The sequence below is a fragment of the Grampus griseus genome (assembly GCF_964374135.1).
Source record: "Grampus griseus genome assembly, chromosome: 3".
NCBI lineage: Eukaryota > Metazoa > Chordata > Mammalia > Artiodactyla > Delphinidae > Grampus > Grampus griseus.
In genome coordinates, this window is record NC_139019.1 from 55,179,884 (window position 1) to 55,199,409 (window position 19,526).

Consider the following 19,526-nt stretch of genomic DNA (forward strand, 5'->3'; position numbering starts at 1 on the left):
AGTATACACTGAATTTTGATGGCAAATTTACCGACACCAGTATCTGCAATACGTCACCTTCACTGAACCACCGAGTAATGGTCTTTTTCTGGATCCAGAGATTCAGAAACAGTTCCTAAATTTACGCATGAGTTTTGAAAATCTCCCACATCTAGATGCTTCTTTCCAACAAAACTTTAACCAAATTTTTGGAGCAGGAAAGTTTTGTGTCAGGTCGTGCTTTTCCTGCCAAAGTTTTGAGCACCCTTGAACACTCGTCAGGAGGAACGGTCCCCTCCAGACCTCACACGCCAAACACTCCGCAGTTCTACCCGAAGCCCGCGGATCTCCGAGCGCTCCCTAGAGTGGTCCAGGACCACCCTCCACCCTCGGGGAGCCCAAGCCTCTACCCCACGCCACCCCTCTGGTCTCCGTCCCTGCCCACCCGGGCAGAAACGCCGCGCTGTTCCTTTAAGGCCGGGAGCAGCAAGGGTGTGCGGGGAAAGGCCGGTTCCTCCCTCCTCCTTCTACACCGCTCCCTTCCCTCTCCCATCCGAGTTTCAGGTGAATGGGTCACTGACGGAGGAGGCCGCCACACCACGCCTTCTCGCTAGCGTCCACCTCTCCGCTTCTCCGTCCTCTGGCGGAGGCGGCGGGACTCCGGGGAGAACTAGCCAGATCGCCGAGGAGCCCGAGCCGGGTGCAGCAGGTGGGGCTCGCCGGCGCGGCTCGCCGGCGCGTGGCCACGAACCTCCCGCCCCCCGGGCCTGGGGTTGGTGCGCATGCCCGGGGGCAGGACGGCGGGGTGGGTGGGGGTGGGGAGGAGGGGGAGGGAGAGGAGGAGGGCTGGGTCCCCTGCGGAGTCCCGGCTGAGAGCTGGCGGTCTGCACGTCGTCAGGTGCGCCCTCCAGGTGAGCGCGCTCCTGGGCTCCCGCCGTCCTTGGTGGGTTGGGCCCGGCTGCAGTGAGGAGGTGAGAGCTGGGCACGGCGCCTGGGTCGCACGGGGGGGACCAAGGCCCCCCGGTCTTGTAGGGAAGGCGCAGGGGGAGGACGCCCAGCGCTGGTTTCGGTGGCGGTTTCGCTCCTGGGCTGGGACTCGCAGGAACCGGAGAGGCACGGGGCGGCGGAGAGAGCCGCGCCGGGCGAACTTGGAGGCTGCCTCCCAGGGGCGAGGGGCCGCTTGGAGCCGCCCGTCAGCTCCTTCGGCGGAAACGCTTAAAGCCACCAGTGTCTAGGCGGCGTGGGCAACTTCTCGCTTTCCTGGGGGCTGGCGGGAGGTTGGTGAACAACTAGAATCCTGCGCCCAGCTCTCCGGGCTGCGGTTCTGGGAGGTCCTCGGGGAGAGGGCCCTGAGCTTGAAAGCTGGAGCAAGGGGGCAGCTCGCTGGCCGGGGCGGGGCGGCTCGGACTCCGAGGGGAGCCTGCTGTTCTCCGCCCCCATCCCACTCGCTTTGGGTGTCCCTGGAGGAGAGGGGGTGGCCGGGTTTAATCAATGCAGTATTCCTGGAGACCTGGGGTGGGCCGATCGGCTGTTTTCAACCCCCTTGGTGGGAGCTGTGTGAGCCCGCGTCGATTTATGCTGGGGGGCGGGGATTTAATTTCGAATGAAGCTGTACTTCGAGGGAAGCCGCTCACGCATGGGATTCTCACCCGTGACCTAAAGGCCGCCGCCAGACAGGCGGACCTGCCTCGGGGCAGTCCCTGCTCGGCCAGCGCGGGCGCGCACCGTCCGGGGTGCTTCTGGGCGCTGCGGGGGCGCACGGCCGCCGGGACCTGCTCTCGGCCAGGCCGCCGGGTCTTGAGACCCCGGGAAGGGCAGGCCCCGCGCGCAGCCGACATGTTGCCTGCGTTGGAGGAAGTGTGCGGGGCAGGTGGGATGAGGGGCCAAAATGGCCTCTGCACCTTACGGCTGGGAGAGCAAGCCCAAGCCCCTCGTGTCCCAGGTGAAGCAGCTGAGCCGGAGGAGAGGCACGGCATCCTCGGGCCGGCCCTGGGGCTGGCCGGGCAACCTACCCACCTGGGAAATGACTCAGGGCGGGGAGGAGGCAGCATTCCAGGTTAGTGTGTGGCCCTCACCCACAACAGGTGTATTATTGGGATCCCAGGAAAAGAGAATCCCTTCCCATTAAGGCACTTGTGTTTTTTGTGATTGAAAACTGGTTCTTTCCAGACAGAGGTGGATTTCTCAAACTGTGTATTCCCTAGTGTAGCAGTGTTTCCTTTTGCACTGTACGTATTGAATCTTTATTTTCTCTTCCTGGTGTTTTAAAATAGACATTTTAAAAGGTGGCGCCACAGTAATTGATAACTCCTCGGACAAAGCAGCAGCCTTTTTTTTTTTTTTTTGTAGTTCTGCATTTATTTGATTATTAGGCACCTTCTTTGTTAGAGTATGGCGGGGAGGAGAGCGAGATTTCCACAACTTCCAGGCAATTCAGGGAAACGATGAGCATTGCCTCCTATGTGTAAGGCACTGTGCTAAAAGCCTGTTGTGCTTTATATCATGTAATCACCCCAGCATTTCTAAAAGCTAGATCTTATTAAAACTCCATTTTAAAAGCGAGTAAACACCGGGTAGGGGAAACATGTTACAAATGGGCTGGCTTGAAAACTACTTCAGCTAATCAGGAAAGGTATATCATTAAAGCCACAGTCCAGCGTGAGAACCAGATTTGGGGAGTTTTTCTGGAATTCTCTACCTTTGACTAGTCCTTATGGCCTCATATAAGTGTTCCCCATCTTGCTTGATGTAAAGGTAAAACTCTTCCTGTTTTCTTCTAAAGATAATGCTGTAGTTATTGCCCTTTCAAAATGATAGAAGATTGCTTTCAACCACATAAAGTAACTGGTATGTCTTTCACCTTCCCAGGAACCTCCCAGAGGGAAGTTTTCTTTAGTTGCATTTCAAGGCTTACTTGATTAGAATTTTAGTGGGCTTTTTTCATCCACATTACTATTTATGGAACTATTGGAGTAAAAAGACCATTGTTACACCTTTCCACAAAATCTGCCTCCAGGGTTGCAGCTGTTCTGTACCTTCAGGCTTTCCAGTCTTGAATGTGGTATGAATCATCTGGGGATCTTATTAAAATACAGATTCTGATTCATAGGTCAAAGGTGGAGCCTGGAATTCTGCCTTTCTAATAAGTTCCCAGGTGATGCCTGTACAGTTGTGAGTCTGACCCTTTTTCCTCCCTTTCCCTCACACTGTAAGCACTTAACTACTTTTGTTGAACTTAACTTGAAGGATTGTATTTCCTGGGTGTTAGTTACGTGAAGAGCTTCAAGGTATTCACTGCTGGATTGAAATCCCAACTCTAATTTGGGCTGTTGATTTTATAAATCAAATATTGATTGAGCATCCCTTTGTATCAGGGACTGGATCTAGGGATCAGGAATAAGAGTGATGATCAAGACAGACATTTAAGTGCTTGGGAAGCTGGTATTCCTTTTGGGGTGGAGATGGTAGCAGTTTAAAAGAAAGAAAGAAAGAAAGAATTAGAAGGGAAATTTGCTCTGAAAATAAATTGGTTTGGTGGATGGAATGAGTAACCGGGAGGACATCTCTGAGGAGGTGACATTTGAGCTGCGACCTGATCGGGAGGTTCCTGCCATGTAAAGATCTGGGCGTTCTAAACAGGAAACCCTCAAGATCAAGGCCCTCCTTGGATTGATGCCTTTATTCTAGGCAATGATTCTCAAAATATATGGCGTGGTTAAAAATCATCTGGAGAGCTAATTTAAAATGTGGTTTCTGACTCAGAGCTAGTCCATTTCAAAATCTGCCTAATTTCAAAATCTAAATAGAATCATTTAATATAAACATAAACAACTTCTTAAAAGCAAATTAATGAAAGGCATGTGATCAAAAAGGAACAGACAGCCCTTAAATATAATAGTGTTTATTTTTACTTGTTGACAGTTTGCTTTATTTATTTATTTATGGCTGTGTTGGGTCTTTGTTTCTGTGTGAGGGCTTTCTGTAGTTGTGGCAAGGGGGGGCCACTCTTCATCGCGGTGCGCGGGCCTCTCACTATCACCGCCTCTCTTATTGCGGAGCACAGGCTCCAGATGCACAGGCTCAGTAATTGTGGCTCACGTGCCCAGTTGCTCTGCGGCATGTGGGATCTTCCCAGACCAGGGCTCGAACCCGTGTCCCCTGCATTGGCAGGTAGATTCTCAGCCACTGCTTCACCAGGGAAGCCCGACAGTTTGCTTTAAAGAATACTTTTGAAGCATAGCATTTTCAGACTTTCCTTTTTAAAAAATATTTATTTATTTTTATTTGGTTGCGTCGGGTCTTAGTTGCAGACAGCAGGCTTCTCAGCTGCGTCACACGGACTCCTTAGTTGCGGCATGCAAATTCTTAGTTGCTGCACACATGTGGGATCTAGTTCCCTGACCAGGGATCGAACCCGGGCCCCCTGCATTGGGAGTGTGAAGTCTCATACACTGTGCCACCACGAAGTCCCAGGCTTTCCTTTTTTATCTTAACTTAGTTTTCTAAGATTTTTTTGGCCAGTAAATATTTTCAAAGAGAGAACTTTTTATACTTTAACATCAACTTAACATATTCAGTAAGGGTCAACTGCTTCCCTTTTGGCCCTGACTCTGAGTCAGCTGTTTGACTTATGTCCCTATCATTCTTACGACACAGTTTCTGCGAAGGTTCTGTGAAGGTGACCAGTGAGCCCCTTCAGCCAGATCCTGTGGCCTTTCACTTCTAATTTTTTCCTTCATTCAGCATATACTTATTGACCAGATATTGTTAATGTTGCCGTGCTGGGCATTGGGCAGCGTTCTTGGTCCTCTCTTTCCTATTGCCTTACCTTAAAACCCAGTCACAGGCTGCCTTGAAAGATACCTTAGAAGTCCTTCAGTCCACTTCTCCCCACCCCCTGCAAATACCAAACAAGCTTGGCATAAATGGCATGAGGTCAGATTGTTATTTGTTATTTTAGGAGGGTGTGTGGAGAGACTTCCTAACACTGAGATGAGATCTGACCCTCTGCAGTGTTTTTATTTTTTTAAAGGAACCATTTCTAGGACTACAAAGACAGCTCTATAGCTATTTGAAGACTGCCATAGTGGTCCTTTTTTTTTTTTTTTTTTTTTTTTTCGGTACGCAGGCCTGTCACTGTTGTGGCCTCTCCCGTTGTGGAGCACAGGCTCCGGGCACGCAGGCTCAGCGGCCATGGCTCACGGGCCTAGCCACTCCGTGGCATGTGGGATCCTCCTGGACCGGGACACGAACCCGTGTCCCCTGCATCGGCAGGCGGACTCTCAACCACTGCGCCACCAGAGAAGCCCCATAGTGGTCCTTCTAATGTTGAGTTATCCAGGCCAAACATTTCCTGTTTTTCCAGTCATTTGTCCTAGAACATGGTTTTTCTAGATCTTTAACAATCTAAGTCTACCTCCTGGAGAGGCATCTAGTTGGAACATGATGTTCAGATTTCACGGTTCTGCAGGGGTTTGTTTCTTTTTTTTTTTTTATTTTATTATTTTTTATAGATTTGTTTCTTTTTAATAACTGTATCATTCCTAGATCTAAGCACTAACTCTGTAAATACTGGATAAGTTTGGGATAGCTTGTTAACTTTTGTTGAAATTCTGATCAAGGAAATACACTTATAAAAATGAACAGTTATTAAGCCAGATTTCCGTTATCTAGTACTTATACTATTAGTTTTTAAAAATTGAATTTTACATATTTAAAATCATTTATCCTGCCACCAGTATTTGAAAATGGATACAATATACCTAAGCGCCTAAACACTGAAATTTCTCACCTTCAGAATAATCACCTTGCTGTAAATGCTTTTTGCTCATCTTCTTTAATACATTATCTTACCTATTTATCCCAGTCCAGAGGTCAGGATTATCCCCCTCTTTGGCACAGGAGGGTAGCGATGCTCACAGAAGAGAAGAATTTGTCCCCTCAGATTGTGAGTTTTTAACTAGGTTTGTTTTAGCCCATCATTTTAGCCTTACAGAGACCTTGATCAGTGTCGAAGTACTTGTAGCCAGTAGGTTACCTGTCCTTTCCAGTGTCTTGTCAGCTGCAAATCTGGATACACTTGTCCATTTTGTCTGTGGTCACGACTTGATACCTCCCTCCAGGTGGACATAAATGGTTCATTCATTCATCCTAATTAACTTCCATTATTCAGCCCCGTAGGAATCTGCCTACCCACACTCTGTTACACAAGGACGTGTCCAGAATTCTCAGGATTCTCTCTGTATTCCCCTCATCTACCAGTCTGGTAACCTTCTCAAAAAAGAAAATGAAGTTGATTTGGCATGACTTGTTCTTTTTTTTTTTTTAAGATTTATTTTTATTTATTTATTTAGGCTGCTCCAGGTCTTAGTTGCCGCATATGGGATCTTTTTTTTTTTTTTTTTTTTAATTGTGGCATGCGTGTGGGATCTAGTTTCCCGACCAGGGGTTGAACCCAGGCCCCCTGCTTTGGGAGTGCGGAGTCTTACCCTCTGGACTACCAGGGAAGTCCTGGCTTGTTCTTAATTAATTTTCTGAAATTATTTGCTTCACAATTTAAAATCTCTGCTCTTAGGGGAGACATGACAAACTCCAGGAAATAGACGTTTGGAAAGGGATTTTGTTGGCTGGATTTTCGACAAAACAAAACCTCAGCCTGAGTCTGGATTAATTTAGGATTTTTAGGAACTACCGTTGAGCCTGGAATTTTTGGCATAGTTTTGAATGAGTGAGACCTAGTTATAGAAGAGGTAAGATTCCTCTGAGGTCAGTGTGTCAGTATTTGACATTCAGCTTCAGAAATAGGGTTCCATATTGAATAGTGTTTAGATTCAGTTTTCCTTAATGCTCTTTTTCTGAACATCAGTTAAGAAGACACTTAATCTGGACTTTACTCTTTCATAGCACTGTAATATTTTGGCCTAAATCGCTCGTCTGTATGTGTGTTTGGGTGCTAGTTACAGGGCTGTATACACTTAGATTTGTGCACTTTTCTGTATGTTATACTTCAATAAAGCAGTTTTTAGAAATAAAAGAATGAAGAGAAGTTGTCTTTCCTCACTGTGTTTGGAAAATTATTCTAGTTGTGTTGGCATTACTAACATTTAATATATTTCCATCTTTGAGATTTCACCTAGATACAATATTTTATTCTGAGAAATTATACTATTCGTTTTTAAAAATTGAGTTTTACGTATTTAAAATGATTTATCCTGCCACCAGTATTTGAAAATGGATACAATATACCTAAGTGCATAAACACTGAAATTTCTCACCTTCAGAGTAATCACCTTGCTGTAAATACTTTTTGTTTATCTTCTTTAATACATTATCTTACCTATTTATCCCAGTCCAGAGGTCAGGATTATCCCCCCTCTTTGGCACAAATTTTCTTTGAGAAATTTGTAATTGACTATTCTTAAGGATGTGGAGGGTAGTTGCTGTTGATTTGAAAGAACAAAGTTTAAAGGGTTTGAATTGATTTACTGTTGCAAACCTAGTAATGTATGATTACACAACCCTTATTTGAAAAGGAAAAAATATTAGACACTTTAATATACTCAGGTTATAGATCTTTCTCATATCCTTCCCACCATCCACCCCCAAGCTTCTGGCTCTTTCTTGCTAAGTCTTCCCTGTTATCTCCAAACTGCACTTAATCGTGTAGTTCAGCCCTTAAATAATGCCTGTCGTAGATGTTGTTTTCTTTGTGCGTGACCTTCGGGAGAACTTGGTCTCATACTTAACTTCCACAGGCTCCTATGGTACAGCGTAGGCATTTAATAAATACTTGTTGATTGAGTGAAATTGCCTCTCAGATGTTCAGGGATTTTTGTTCTGAGGAATCTTAGAAGAAAATTATTCTGCTTTTCTCTTAGTGAAGAGGACTCTTTACTACAGTGTGTGTTTGATGTTTTTCCTTTTTTGAAAATTACATTCCATTTTGAAGACTTGGAAAAGGAGATAAGGGGAAAATGTCCATAATCGTACTATTTACAGATGCTTTTTGTAACCCTTTTTAATGATAAAAGCATACTTTTAAACCAGATTATGCTTTAGTTAACATTGAAGGGCTGGTATATGCTGGACACAGCTATGTGTGCCCTTCCATATGCATTCTCATTTTATATGAACTTGGAAAAGTAATATGAGACAGAAGAAATGTATTTAAGAAATTTTATCTTTTATACATCTATAATTGTGTTCTTTGAAGTGACTATTTTAAAAAATACCACTTTTGCCTATGCTGTAAAAACCTTTGTGAAATTTTCATTATCACAACTTTAAATTTCAAGTTTCAACAATATTCATATGGCAGTGATGTGCAGAGCATGATGCTAGGTGCCCTGAGGACTACCAGGCCAAATGAGTCCTACGCTCAATGATTTCTTGTGCTCAAAGAATTAATGGTCCAATGTGTAAAAATGACAGTGGAAAGGACAAGAGAAATAACCAAGGAGTGAGAGGTTACTTGAGATCGATATCATTAGTTTTCTTAGTGATGCAAGGAGACTGTGAGCTCAGCAGTAATGTCATTGCCCTACTTATGTTGCTTAGATTGGCTTATCTTGGGAGCTGCGGGGCATTGCTCATCCTGAAGATCAGGTGACCACTGACATCAGCCATGTCATCCAGACCTTTTGAAAGTCCACCTCCTTACAGACCTGATGAATTGTAAGTAAATACGTAAGTCTTTTTCTTTGACCGAGACTCGCAGCTTGTAGGATTTGAGTTCCCTGACCAGGGATTGAACCCAGGCCTTCTGCAGTGAGAGCATGGAGTCCTAACCACTGGACCACCAGGGAATTCCCCTTTTCTTTTTTTCTAAAGTCTATTACATGTTTAAAAAAAAAAGGTGTAGTTGAAACTTTCATCTGTTATGTGTTTGCTATAAAATAAAACAGTAGAATAGAATAGAATAGAATAAAATAAAACTGTTATGTGTTTGGTTGATTTGTAAAATCAAATTGAACCAAAGGGTATGTGGTGAAGAGTGAGTTTCCCTCTTACCTATAACTTCCAGGATGACAGTTTTTTTCTGCAGTGGGAGCTATTATCACTTGGTGTGTGTGTGTGTGTGTGTGTGTGTGTGTGTGTGTGTGTGTGTGTGTGTGTGTGTGTGTGTGTGTGTGTGTGTGTGTGTGTGTGTGTGTGTGTGTGTGTGTGTGTGTGTGTGTGTGTGTGTGTGTGTGTGTGTGTGTGTGTGTGTGTGTGTGTGTGTGGTACGCGGGCCTCTCACTGCTGTGGCCTCTCCCGTTGCGGAGCACAGGCTCCAGACGCAAAGGCTCAGCGGCCATGGCTCACGGGCCCGGCCACTCTGCGGCATGTGGGATCTTCCCAGAGTGGGGCACGAACCCATGTCCCCTGCATCGGCAGGTGGACTCTCAACCACTGCGCCACCAGGGAAGCCCCCTTTTTGTTTTTTACCAGTGGTATGAAGCTTCCATATTAATACCTTATTTAGGTGACTGTTGGCAATAGATTGTCAGTTTTTCAAATAACACCTTTATTGAGATATAATTCACATACCTTACAATTCACCCATTTAGAATGGGCAGTTCATTGATTTGGGTGTATTCACAGAGTTGTGCAACCATTACCACGATCAGTTTTAGAATATTTTCATCATCCCCTTCCCAAAAAAACACCTCTATCCATTAGTGGTCATTCCCCATTTCCCCCCAGTACTAGGCAACCACCAGTCCACTTTGTTTCTAGATTTGTCCATTCTGGATATTTCATAGAAATGGAATCATACAATGTTTGGTCTTTTGTGACTGACTTCTTTCACTTAACAATAATGTTTTCCACATGGTTAATTTTAAGTGATTCCTTAATTATATTAAAACAAGAAACAAAGTTGAGGGTTCTTGGTGTCTTTAGCCATTTGGAGATTTAACAATGAATTCTTAAGTTTTAAATTTTCTGTCAAACATTGATAGGGGTTTCCTCCTTTAAGTAGTTTGTAGCGTTAACTCTGATAACTGTAGTAAGAGGATATGCTTCTATTACATAGCCTCCTGACCGATACCTGAATGTGGTAGGGACGCAGCTGTTTATGGCAATGAGATATGCTGGAGAATATAGTAACTGAGTAGTGCTCCATTAACCTCATACTTATTTTTGTAAACAGTGGTGAAATATACATATAGAAAAGGGCACAGAACATGCATATAAAATGATGAATAAATACTAAGCAAAATAATCATCTCAGTCAAGAAATAGAGCACCCCAATCTTTGCCTGTGTCCTCTCCTTCCTGTAGAAACCACTGTTCTGACATGTGGACATCACTTGCCACTGTTCTGACGTGTGGACATCACTTGCTTTTCTCTATTATTTTCCCACTTTGTACATCCTGAACAATATGGTTTAGTTTTACTTGTTCTTAAACTTTGTATGAACATAATATGCTGTATGTATTCTTTTCTGCTTTGTTTCTTTCAACTTGTAAGATTTATCTACATGAATTTGTAGTTCATTTTTTTTGCTTCAGAGCAGTGCTAAAGAAATATAGTGCGAGCCATATATGTAGTTTCATGTTTTCTTGTAACCATATTAAAAATAAAAGAAATTAATTTTAATAATATATAATATAATAATTTAATAATATTTAATAATATTTTTTAATAATATATTTCACTTAGCTCAATATATCCAAAATGTTATCATTTCAACATGTGATTGACATAAACATTGGTTTACAAGATAGTTTATATTCTTTTTTTAGCAGTCTTTATTTTTTAGAGCAGTTCTAGGTTCACAGCACAATTGAGAGGCACGTACAGAGATTTCCTGTAGGTCCCCTGCCCACACATGCATAGCTTCCCCATTATCAACATCCCCACCAGAGTGGTGCATTTGTTACAATTGAGGAACCTACATTGACACATCATTATCACTCAAAGTCGTAGTCAATACTAGGGTTCTCTCCTGCTGATGTTACATTCTTCCCTCATACTATGAGCACTTTGTGTTTTACGCTTCACAGCACATCTCAGTTGGGACTGGCCGCATTTCAAGTGCTCCGTCCATCTGTGTGGCTAGCGGCTGTCATAATAGCACAGCTCCGTAGCATTCCATTGTGAGGCTCTATCACAGTTACCCATGGCACTGTAGGCACTGCAGCTTGGGGTTATCATAAGCAATGTTTCTGCGAACGTTGCACTGTTCATGGGAGTATAAGTGAATCCGTCACTTTGGAAAACAGTTTGACATTGTCTAGTAGAGCTGAAAATTTTAAAAAAAATTTGACCCAGAAATTCTACTCCTGGATATATACCCTAAAAAAAACTGCCTGTGTGTACCAGGATGTATGTTGGAGACTGTGTCAGAGCTACGCTGTTCATGACAGCCCCAAATGGAAACAGCCCAAGTATCTAAGTAGAATGTTTTACCGAGTTTTCTTTCTTGACATTTTCATTGTTCTCTCCAGTTTCTCCATTTCCTTTTCATTCTCATTTACGGTACTCAGGTAATTCTAATTCCTATGGTTAGTGGCACCCAGTAGTAAGACGTCTCCTTTGGAGTGAGGAAGGCGGTCTATAGAAATAATGACAAAAACAAAAGGGCTTTAGTTGGTTTAGGAATTGAATTTTGCCTCGCCAGGGCCCACAGGTTTTAGATTCAGTGTGTCCACGCATCAGTGTGTCTGTTACAAGCTGTGTGTTTATCATTAAATTACTGGAGTTTGCAAGGTATTTTTATAAAGGAGATTCTGATCTGATTGATTAGCCACCATTCTGATGAGCACTCATTGGTAATTGATCTACTTTGTAGCTCTTGCTGTAACTGGCTGTAGTTCATGTAGTGCTTCGTTTAATGTCTTACTGCCCTGACAGACTGTACTCTGTGATGGGCCTGGACTGAGGCTGTCCTGTTCACTGTTGTATCCCCAGTGCCTAGCACAGAGCCCAGCAGGCGTCAGCCTGGCAACTCCAGTAAATAGCCACCAAATGATAAGTGAATGAATGTGCATTCTTAGGTAAGAGAGCGAGGCTGCCAGGATTTACACGTGACCCAGTGGAGGCCACTGTAAGTGTCAAGTCTGAAGGAATCGGTCTTCAGTCACAAAGGCAAAAGGGCTGATACCACTGTTCTAAACTCCCTGGGTCCCGTCCCCAGGGATTATGATTTAACTGGTCTGGAGTGCTCCGTCTGGGGATGTTATACATCCCCAGGTGATTCTAATGTGCCGCAAAATTTGAGAACCTCTGTTCCGTAGAAACGAAGTAGTCATTCTCAATGTATGGTTTCCAGACTGCGGCAGCATCAGCAGCATCTAGAAACTTGTTCTACCCCAGACCTGCAGACTCAGCAACTCTGGGGATGAGGGCCAACAAACCCTCCAGGTGATTTTGACGCATCGTGCACAGATATGTTTACTGTTCAATGGGTGTCTGAGTCAGTTGGGGCTACTGTAATAGAGTACCATAGACTGGGTAGCTTATAAACAACAGAAACTTTTTTCTCACAATCTGGAGGCTGGAAGCCCAAGATACGGTGCCAACACGGCCCGGTTCTAGTGGAGGCCATCTTCCAGATTGCAGACTTCTTGTATCCTCACATTGTAGAAGGGGTGAGAGAGCTCTCTGGGGCCTCTTTCATAAGGGCACTGATCCCATTCATGAGGGCTCCACCCTCATGACCTAATTATTTCCCAGAGACCCCACCTCCTAATACCATCGCATTGGGGGTTAGGATTTTTTAAAAAAATAAATCTATTTATTTATTTATTTTTGGCTGCGTTGGGTCTTCGTTGCTGCTTGTGGGCTTTCTCTAGTCACGGCAAGCAGGGGCTACTCTTCGTTGTGGTGTGTGGGCTCTGGGCACGCGGGCTCTGGAGCGCAGGCTCAGTAGTTGTGGCGCACGGGCTTAGTTGCTCCACAGCATGTGGGATCTTCCTGAACCAGGGCTTGAACCTGTGTCCCCTGCATTGGCAGGTGGATTCTTAACCACTGTGCCACCGGGTAAGTCTGGGGGTCAGGATTTTGATATTTGAATTTGGTAGGGGTGTGGGGGGATACAGATTGCCCCATTACAGTGAAACAGTACAAATCATAGTTTTATTTGCCAGTGGTTTGTTCAAATTATTCCAGGTACTTTATTTGTTCTTTCTGCTCACCACTAAAAATGGCTAACTTAAAATTTTCATGTGCTTTTCAGCAAACCCAATCATTATGCACCAAGCAATGACGTATATGGTGGAGAGATGCACATTCGACCAATGCTCTCTCAGCCAGCGTATTCTTTCTACCCGGAAGATGAAATTCTCCACTTCTACAAATGGACCTCTCCTCCAGGAGTGATTCGGATTCTGTCTATGCTTATTATCGTGATGTGCATTGCCATTTTTGCCTGTGTTGCCTCCACTCTTGCCTGGGACAGAGGCTATGGAACCTTAGTGGGAGGTGGCATTGGCTACCCTTATGGAGGAAGTGGCTTTGGTAGCTACGGAAGTGGATATGGCTATGGTTATGGCTACGGTTATGGCTATGGAGGAGGCTATACAGATCCAAGAGCGGCAAAGGGATTCCTGCTGGCCATGGCTGCCTTTTGTTTCATGGCTGCATTGGTGATATTTGTTACCAGCGTTATAAGAGCTGAAGTATCTAGAACAAGAAGATATTATTTGACTGTGATAATAGTGAGTGCTGTCCTGGCCGTTATGGTGTTTATTGCCACAATTGTCTATATATTGGGAGTCAACCCAACTGCCCAGGCATCTGGGTCTCTCTACAGTTCACAAATATATGCCCTCTGCAACCAGTTTTATACACCTGCAGCTGCTGGAGTCTATGTGGATCAATATTTGTATCACTACTGTGTGGTGGATCCCCAGGAGGTAGGGATAGTTTTGTTCTTTTTTCTCCCCTCTTGCCTTGGGTCAGAGGCTCTCCTCTTGGGATGCTTAATAGATTCACTTTGGGAATGTTTAAAAAAATATTGATGCTACGCCCCACTTCTATTTAAACCAGAAACTGGGAGAAGGGCTGGGTGTCATTATTAAGATATGATTAACATACCATCCAATTCATCCATTTAAAATACAATTCAGTATTTTTAGTATATTCACAGAGTTGTGCAACCATCACCACAGTTGATCTTAGAACATTTTCACTACCCCAGGAAAACCCCCGTCCTCATTAGCGGTCACTCCTCATTTCACTAACCGTCCCCAGATCGAGAAACCACTAATCCTGTTCTGTGGTTTTGCCTATTCTGGATATCTCATATAAGCAGACTCATACAATATGTGTTTTTGTATGATTGGCTTCTTTCACTTAGCATTAATGTTTTAAGGTTCATCCGTGTTAGAACATGTACCAGTACTTCATTCCTTTTTATTGCTGAATACCGTTCCATTGTGGGGCTAGACCACATTTTATTTATTGGCCAGTTAACAGACATTTGGGCTATTTCCACCTTGGCCGTTACGAATTTTTCTGTGAAACTTATGTTTTAATGTCTCTTGAGTTCAGTATATACCTAGGGGTAGAATTGATGGGTCTTAGGGAGATTCTGCGTTTAACCTTTTGAGGAACTGTCACATTGTTCTACAAAGAGGTTGCATTATTGTACGTTTACCAGAAATGTATGAGGATTCCAGTTTCTCCACATCCCCCAGCATTGTTTTTGTCTGTTTGAGTCTAACCATGCTAATGGGTGTGAAGTGGTACCTCATTTTGGTTTTGATTTGCATTTCCTTGATAGCTAATGATATTTTCTTCTGCTTATTGGCTATTAGTATATCTTCTTTGGAGAAATGGTTATTCAGGATCTTTGCCCATTATTTAGTTGGGCTATTTGGATTTTTATTAAGTTGTAAGAAATTTTATATATTTGGATACAAGTCCCTTATAATATGATTTGCAAGTATTTTCTCTCCATTTTGTCATTCTCTTTTCACTTTCTGGATGATGTTCTTTGCACAAAAGTTTTTTAATTTTGGTGAGGTCTCATTTAATTTTGCTTCATTGCTTTTGCACCCTAAAAGGGTGTTGTATCTAAAAACACTTTGCCTAATTCGAGGTCACAAAGATTTACTCCTATATGTTTTCTTCTAAGAGTTTTATAATTTTAGCTTTTAACAGTTAGGTCCATGATCCATTTTGAGTTAATTTGGGGCATGTTATAAGGAAGGGGTCCAACATTTCTTGCATGTGGATATCCAGTTGTCTTAGTATTATTTGTTGAAAGGACTATTTCTCCATTGAGTTATTTTCATGACCTGGTCAAAAATGAATTGACCATAAATGTGACGATTTATTTCTAGACTCTCAATTTGTTTCCATTACTTGTGTTTCTGTCCTTAGGTCAGTACCACACTTCTTTTTTTTTTTTAAACATCTTTATTGGGGTATAATTGCTTTACAATGGTGTGTTAGTTTCTGCTTTATAACAAAGTGAATCAGTTATACATATGTTCCCATATCTCTTCCCTCTTGCGTCTCCCTCCCTCCCACCCTCCCTATCCCACCCCTCTAGGTGGTCACAAAGCACCGAGCTGATCTCCCTGTGCTATGCGGCTGCTTCCCACTAGCTATCTACCTTACGTTTGGTAGTGTATATATGTCCATGCCTCTCTCTTGCTTTGTCACAGCTTACCTTTCCCCCTCCCCATATCCTCAAGTCCGTTCTCTAGTAGGTTTGTGTCTTTATTCCTGTCTTACCCCTAGGTTCTTCATGACATTTTTTTCTTCTTAAATTCCATATATATATGTTAGCATATGGTATTTGTTTTTCTCTTTCTGACTTCACTCTGTATGACAGACTCTAGGTCTATCCACCTCATTACAAATAGCTCAATTTCTTTTCTTTTTATGGCTGAGTAATATTCCATTGTATATATGTGCCACATCTTCTTTATCCATTCATCCGATGATGGGCACTTAGGTTGTTTCCATCTCCGGGCTATTGTAAATAGAGCTGCAATGAACATTTTGGTGCATGACTCTTTTTGAATTATGGTTTTCTCAGGGTATATGCCCAGTAGTGGGATTGCTGGGTCATATGGTAGTTCTATTTAGTACCACACTTCTTGATTGCTGTAGCTTTGTCATCAATTTTGAAATTGGGAAGTGGGGGGTCCTCCAACTTTGCTCTTCTTTTTCAAGATTCTTTTGGCTAGATTCTAGGTCTCTTGCATTTTCTTTTTTTTTTTTTTTTTTAACATCTTTATTGGGGTATAATTGCTTTACAATGGTGTGTTAGTTTCTGCTTTATAACAAAGTGAATCAGTTATACATATACATATGTTCCCATATCTCTTCCCTCTTGCGTCTCCCTCCCTCCCACCCTCCCTATCCCACCCCTCCAGGCTGTCACAAAGCACCGAGCCAATATCCCCGTGCCATGTGGCTGCTTCCCACTAGCTATCTACCCTACTACGTTTGTTAGTGTGTATATGTCCATGACTCTCTCTCGCCCCGTCACAGCTCACCCTTCTCCCTCCCCATAACCTCAAGTCCGTTCTCTAGGAGGTCTGCGTCTTTATTCCTGCCTTACCCCTAGGTTCTTCATGACATTTTTTTTTTTCTTAAATTCCATATATATGTGTTAGCATACGGTATTTGTCTTTTTCTTTCTGACTTACTTCACTGTGTATGACAGACTCTAGGTCTATCCACCTCATTACAAATAGCTCAATTTCGTTTCTTTTTATGGCTGAGTAATATTCCATTGTATATATGTGCCACATCTTCTTTATCCATTCATCCGATGATGGGCACTTAGGTTGTTTCCATCTCCGGGCTATTGTAAATAGAGCTGCAATGAACATTTTGGTGCATGACTCTTTTTGAATTATGGTTTTCTCAGGGTATATGCCCAGTAGTGGGATTGCTGGGTCATATGGTAGTTCTATTTAGTACCACACTTCTTGATTGCTGTAGCTTTGTCATCAATTTTGAAATTGGGAAGTGGGGGGTCCTCCAACTTTGCTCTTCTTTTTCAAGATTCTTTTGGCCAGATTCTAGGTCTCTTGCATTTTCATATGAATGTTAGGATCAGCTTGTCAATTTCTGCAAAAAAGCCAGCTAGAATTTTGAAGGGTTGCGTTGAATTTGTAGATCAATGCAATCCTTCAAAATCCTAGCTGGGAGAAGAATTGTCATCTTTACAATAAGTCTTCTGATGCATGAACATAGGGTGTCTTTTCATTTACTTAGATCTTCTTTAATTTCTTATAAAAATGTTTTCAAATTTTCACTGTGTAAGTCAGTATTTCAAAAAGCTGTCAGGTGATTCAAATGTGCAGGTGGGGTGGAGAACCTTGCTTTCAGTAACCAGGAGTCATCCTAATTAAGAAAATGTTTCTAACCTACTATTCTTTTTTCCTTTTTTTTTTCTCCTTACACTGACCCAGGAATTTTCATTCTTTTACCAGAATGAGTCACCTTTTGGGGGTTAGACCTTCTCCAATAACTACCTTTATTTTGAAGACTGAAATGTAGGTTTCAGAGTTTTGTTGTCGACATTCAGAGTGTCTGTGGTAAATAGGGCTGAGGGCTGGTATTCCTTTCTTATCACACTGACATCCCTCTTAGTCCTCTGACTACCCGAAACCTGTATTCTTTGAAAAAGGATACCACTGTTACATAGACAGCTGCAAAGAGAGCTTCCTCTTACCCGTTAGCAGACATCCAGGCCAGAGCCCTGGTACCTGTCTGAACTCCCAAGTGCCTCCATGCCAGTGTACCACTTAACATACCTGTCAGACACTAGGAGAACTGTCAGGGGTAGGGTTTCCTTGTCACAGGCTCTTCTAGTAAGCACACAAAAGACACCTAAAACAGGAACCTAACAGACTAAAAGGATCATTAGCCCATTCTCTCTAATTTATAGCTTGGTTAGAGTGTATCTGCATAATTTATGGTAAGACTGAAATTTACATTCAGTGTAAAAAGTTGTGCCAGACATGTGTTACGAACAAGGCTATAAGCATGATTGGGTATTTAAAACTACTTTTGACAGCTCGGTGCTTTGTGACCACCTAGAGGGGTGGGATAGGGAGGGTGGGAGGGAGGGAGATGCAAGAGGGAATAGATATGGGGATATATGTATATGTGTAACTGATTCACTTTGTTATAAAGCAGAAGCTAACACACCATTGTAGAGCAATTATACTCGAATAAAGATGTTAAAAAAAATAATAAAACTACTTCTGAGAATAACATTTTCCAGCCCTTTAGAAGTATACCAGTGATGAGTTAATTTATTGGGTATTCTCATCTGTTTATGGAAATATGGCCCCTTGGTGCTCAGGCTTTGGAACTAGTTTTCTATAATTCTAAAACAGGGATTCATGTTCATTCCAAGGATTGAATCAAAGTTGTGTGTGTGTGTATGTGAATCAAGGTTGGTGTGTGTGTGTTGCTAGCCCTAGCTGAACTAGCTTGGGCTAGGTTTTATATTTCTAAAATGTAACCGTTTATCAGTTTTATAGCAGTTAAACAACAGATATTTAGTAGAGCCTTAGGTATTTGTAGAGTGTGGGTTGGGATAAAGTAAGCAATTAAAAGCTAAATATGTCAATATCTTTAATCTCTTTTTAGGCCATTGCCATTGTGCTGGCGTTTATGGTTGTTGTGGCTTTTGCTTTAATAATTTTCTTTGCTGTGAAAACTCGAAGAAAGATGGACCGGTATGACAAGTCAAATATTTTGTGGGACAAGGAACGTATTTATGATGAGCAGCCCCCCAATGTCGAAGAGTGGGTAAGTGTTTTAAGAAAGTCAGTAAATGTCCAGTTTTTTATTAGACCCCCAGATTTGTCTCTAAATTTAACCTATTCTGCTTTGTGAAACTTAATTTGTAGAATTATTGTCTTTGTATATTGCAAAAGTTGTGGCCTCACATTTTACTTCGAATGTTAAGAAAGTGGGATGAGTGGACATGGTTTTACTACGAGTAAAAGCCAGATTTCTATTTCTAAGAAGTGGATCTAGGCACTGAGAAGAAATGGCTTTTAAAGAAACCACGAAGGAAATAACGTGGCTTTGGAAAACAAAAACATCTCCTCTCCTCTTCCTTTTTATTATCCTGCTGATTGTTTTGGAAGTAAATACCAGTGCTCAGGATGTTTACGGTCTTTGGTCAAGATTGGCAAGGGGGGCTTCCCTGGTGGTGCAGTGGTTGAGAGTCCGCCTGCCGATGCAGGGGACACGGGTTCGTGCCCCGGTCCGGGAAGATCCCACATGCCGCGGAGCGGCTGGGCCCGTGAGCCATGGCCGCTGAGCCTGCGCATCTGGAGCCTGTGCTCCGCAACAGGAGAGGCCACAGCAGTGAGAGGCCCGCATACCGCAAAAAAAAAAAAAAAAAAAGATTGGCAACGGTGTTTTTGGGGTGGTAGCAGGTGGCAGGTCTTTAAACTTTTTACATGTGGAACAGCCTGGAGAATCACAGGGACTAATTCTGTACTGATATTGACATATTGAAATACTTAAGTGAAGGCAGAGAGAGATTAGGGCAATTTTTTTTTTTTCATATACTGTTAATCCTACCAGTAGGTGGCTTCCTAAATGATGCGACTTGCTGAAGTGCAGAAAG

General features: G+C 42.9%; 1 protein-coding gene across 3 annotated transcripts in view; it reads left to right on the plus strand.

Annotated features, from left to right (window-relative positions):
• Positions 1 to 562: 562 nt before the first annotated feature.
• OCLN (occludin) overlaps positions 563 to 19,526 on the plus strand; it is a 48,346-nt gene continuing 29,382 nt past the window's right edge. Inside the window, exons 1-4 of one of the 3 annotated variants that reach the window (XM_082652626.1) lie at positions 563 to 688; positions 8,536 to 8,652; positions 13,143 to 13,821; positions 18,533 to 18,694. In XM_082652626.1, coding sequence (XP_082508752.1) covers positions 8,603 to 8,652; positions 13,143 to 13,821; positions 18,533 to 18,694 — 891 coding nt within the window. In that variant the 5' untranslated portion in view covers positions 563 to 688; positions 8,536 to 8,602. Of the gene's footprint in view, positions 689 to 814; positions 951 to 8,535; positions 8,653 to 13,142; positions 13,822 to 18,532; positions 18,695 to 19,526 lie in introns of those variants that run through there. The other 2 variants (XM_082652624.1, XM_082652625.1) reach the window with 2 other exon arrangements.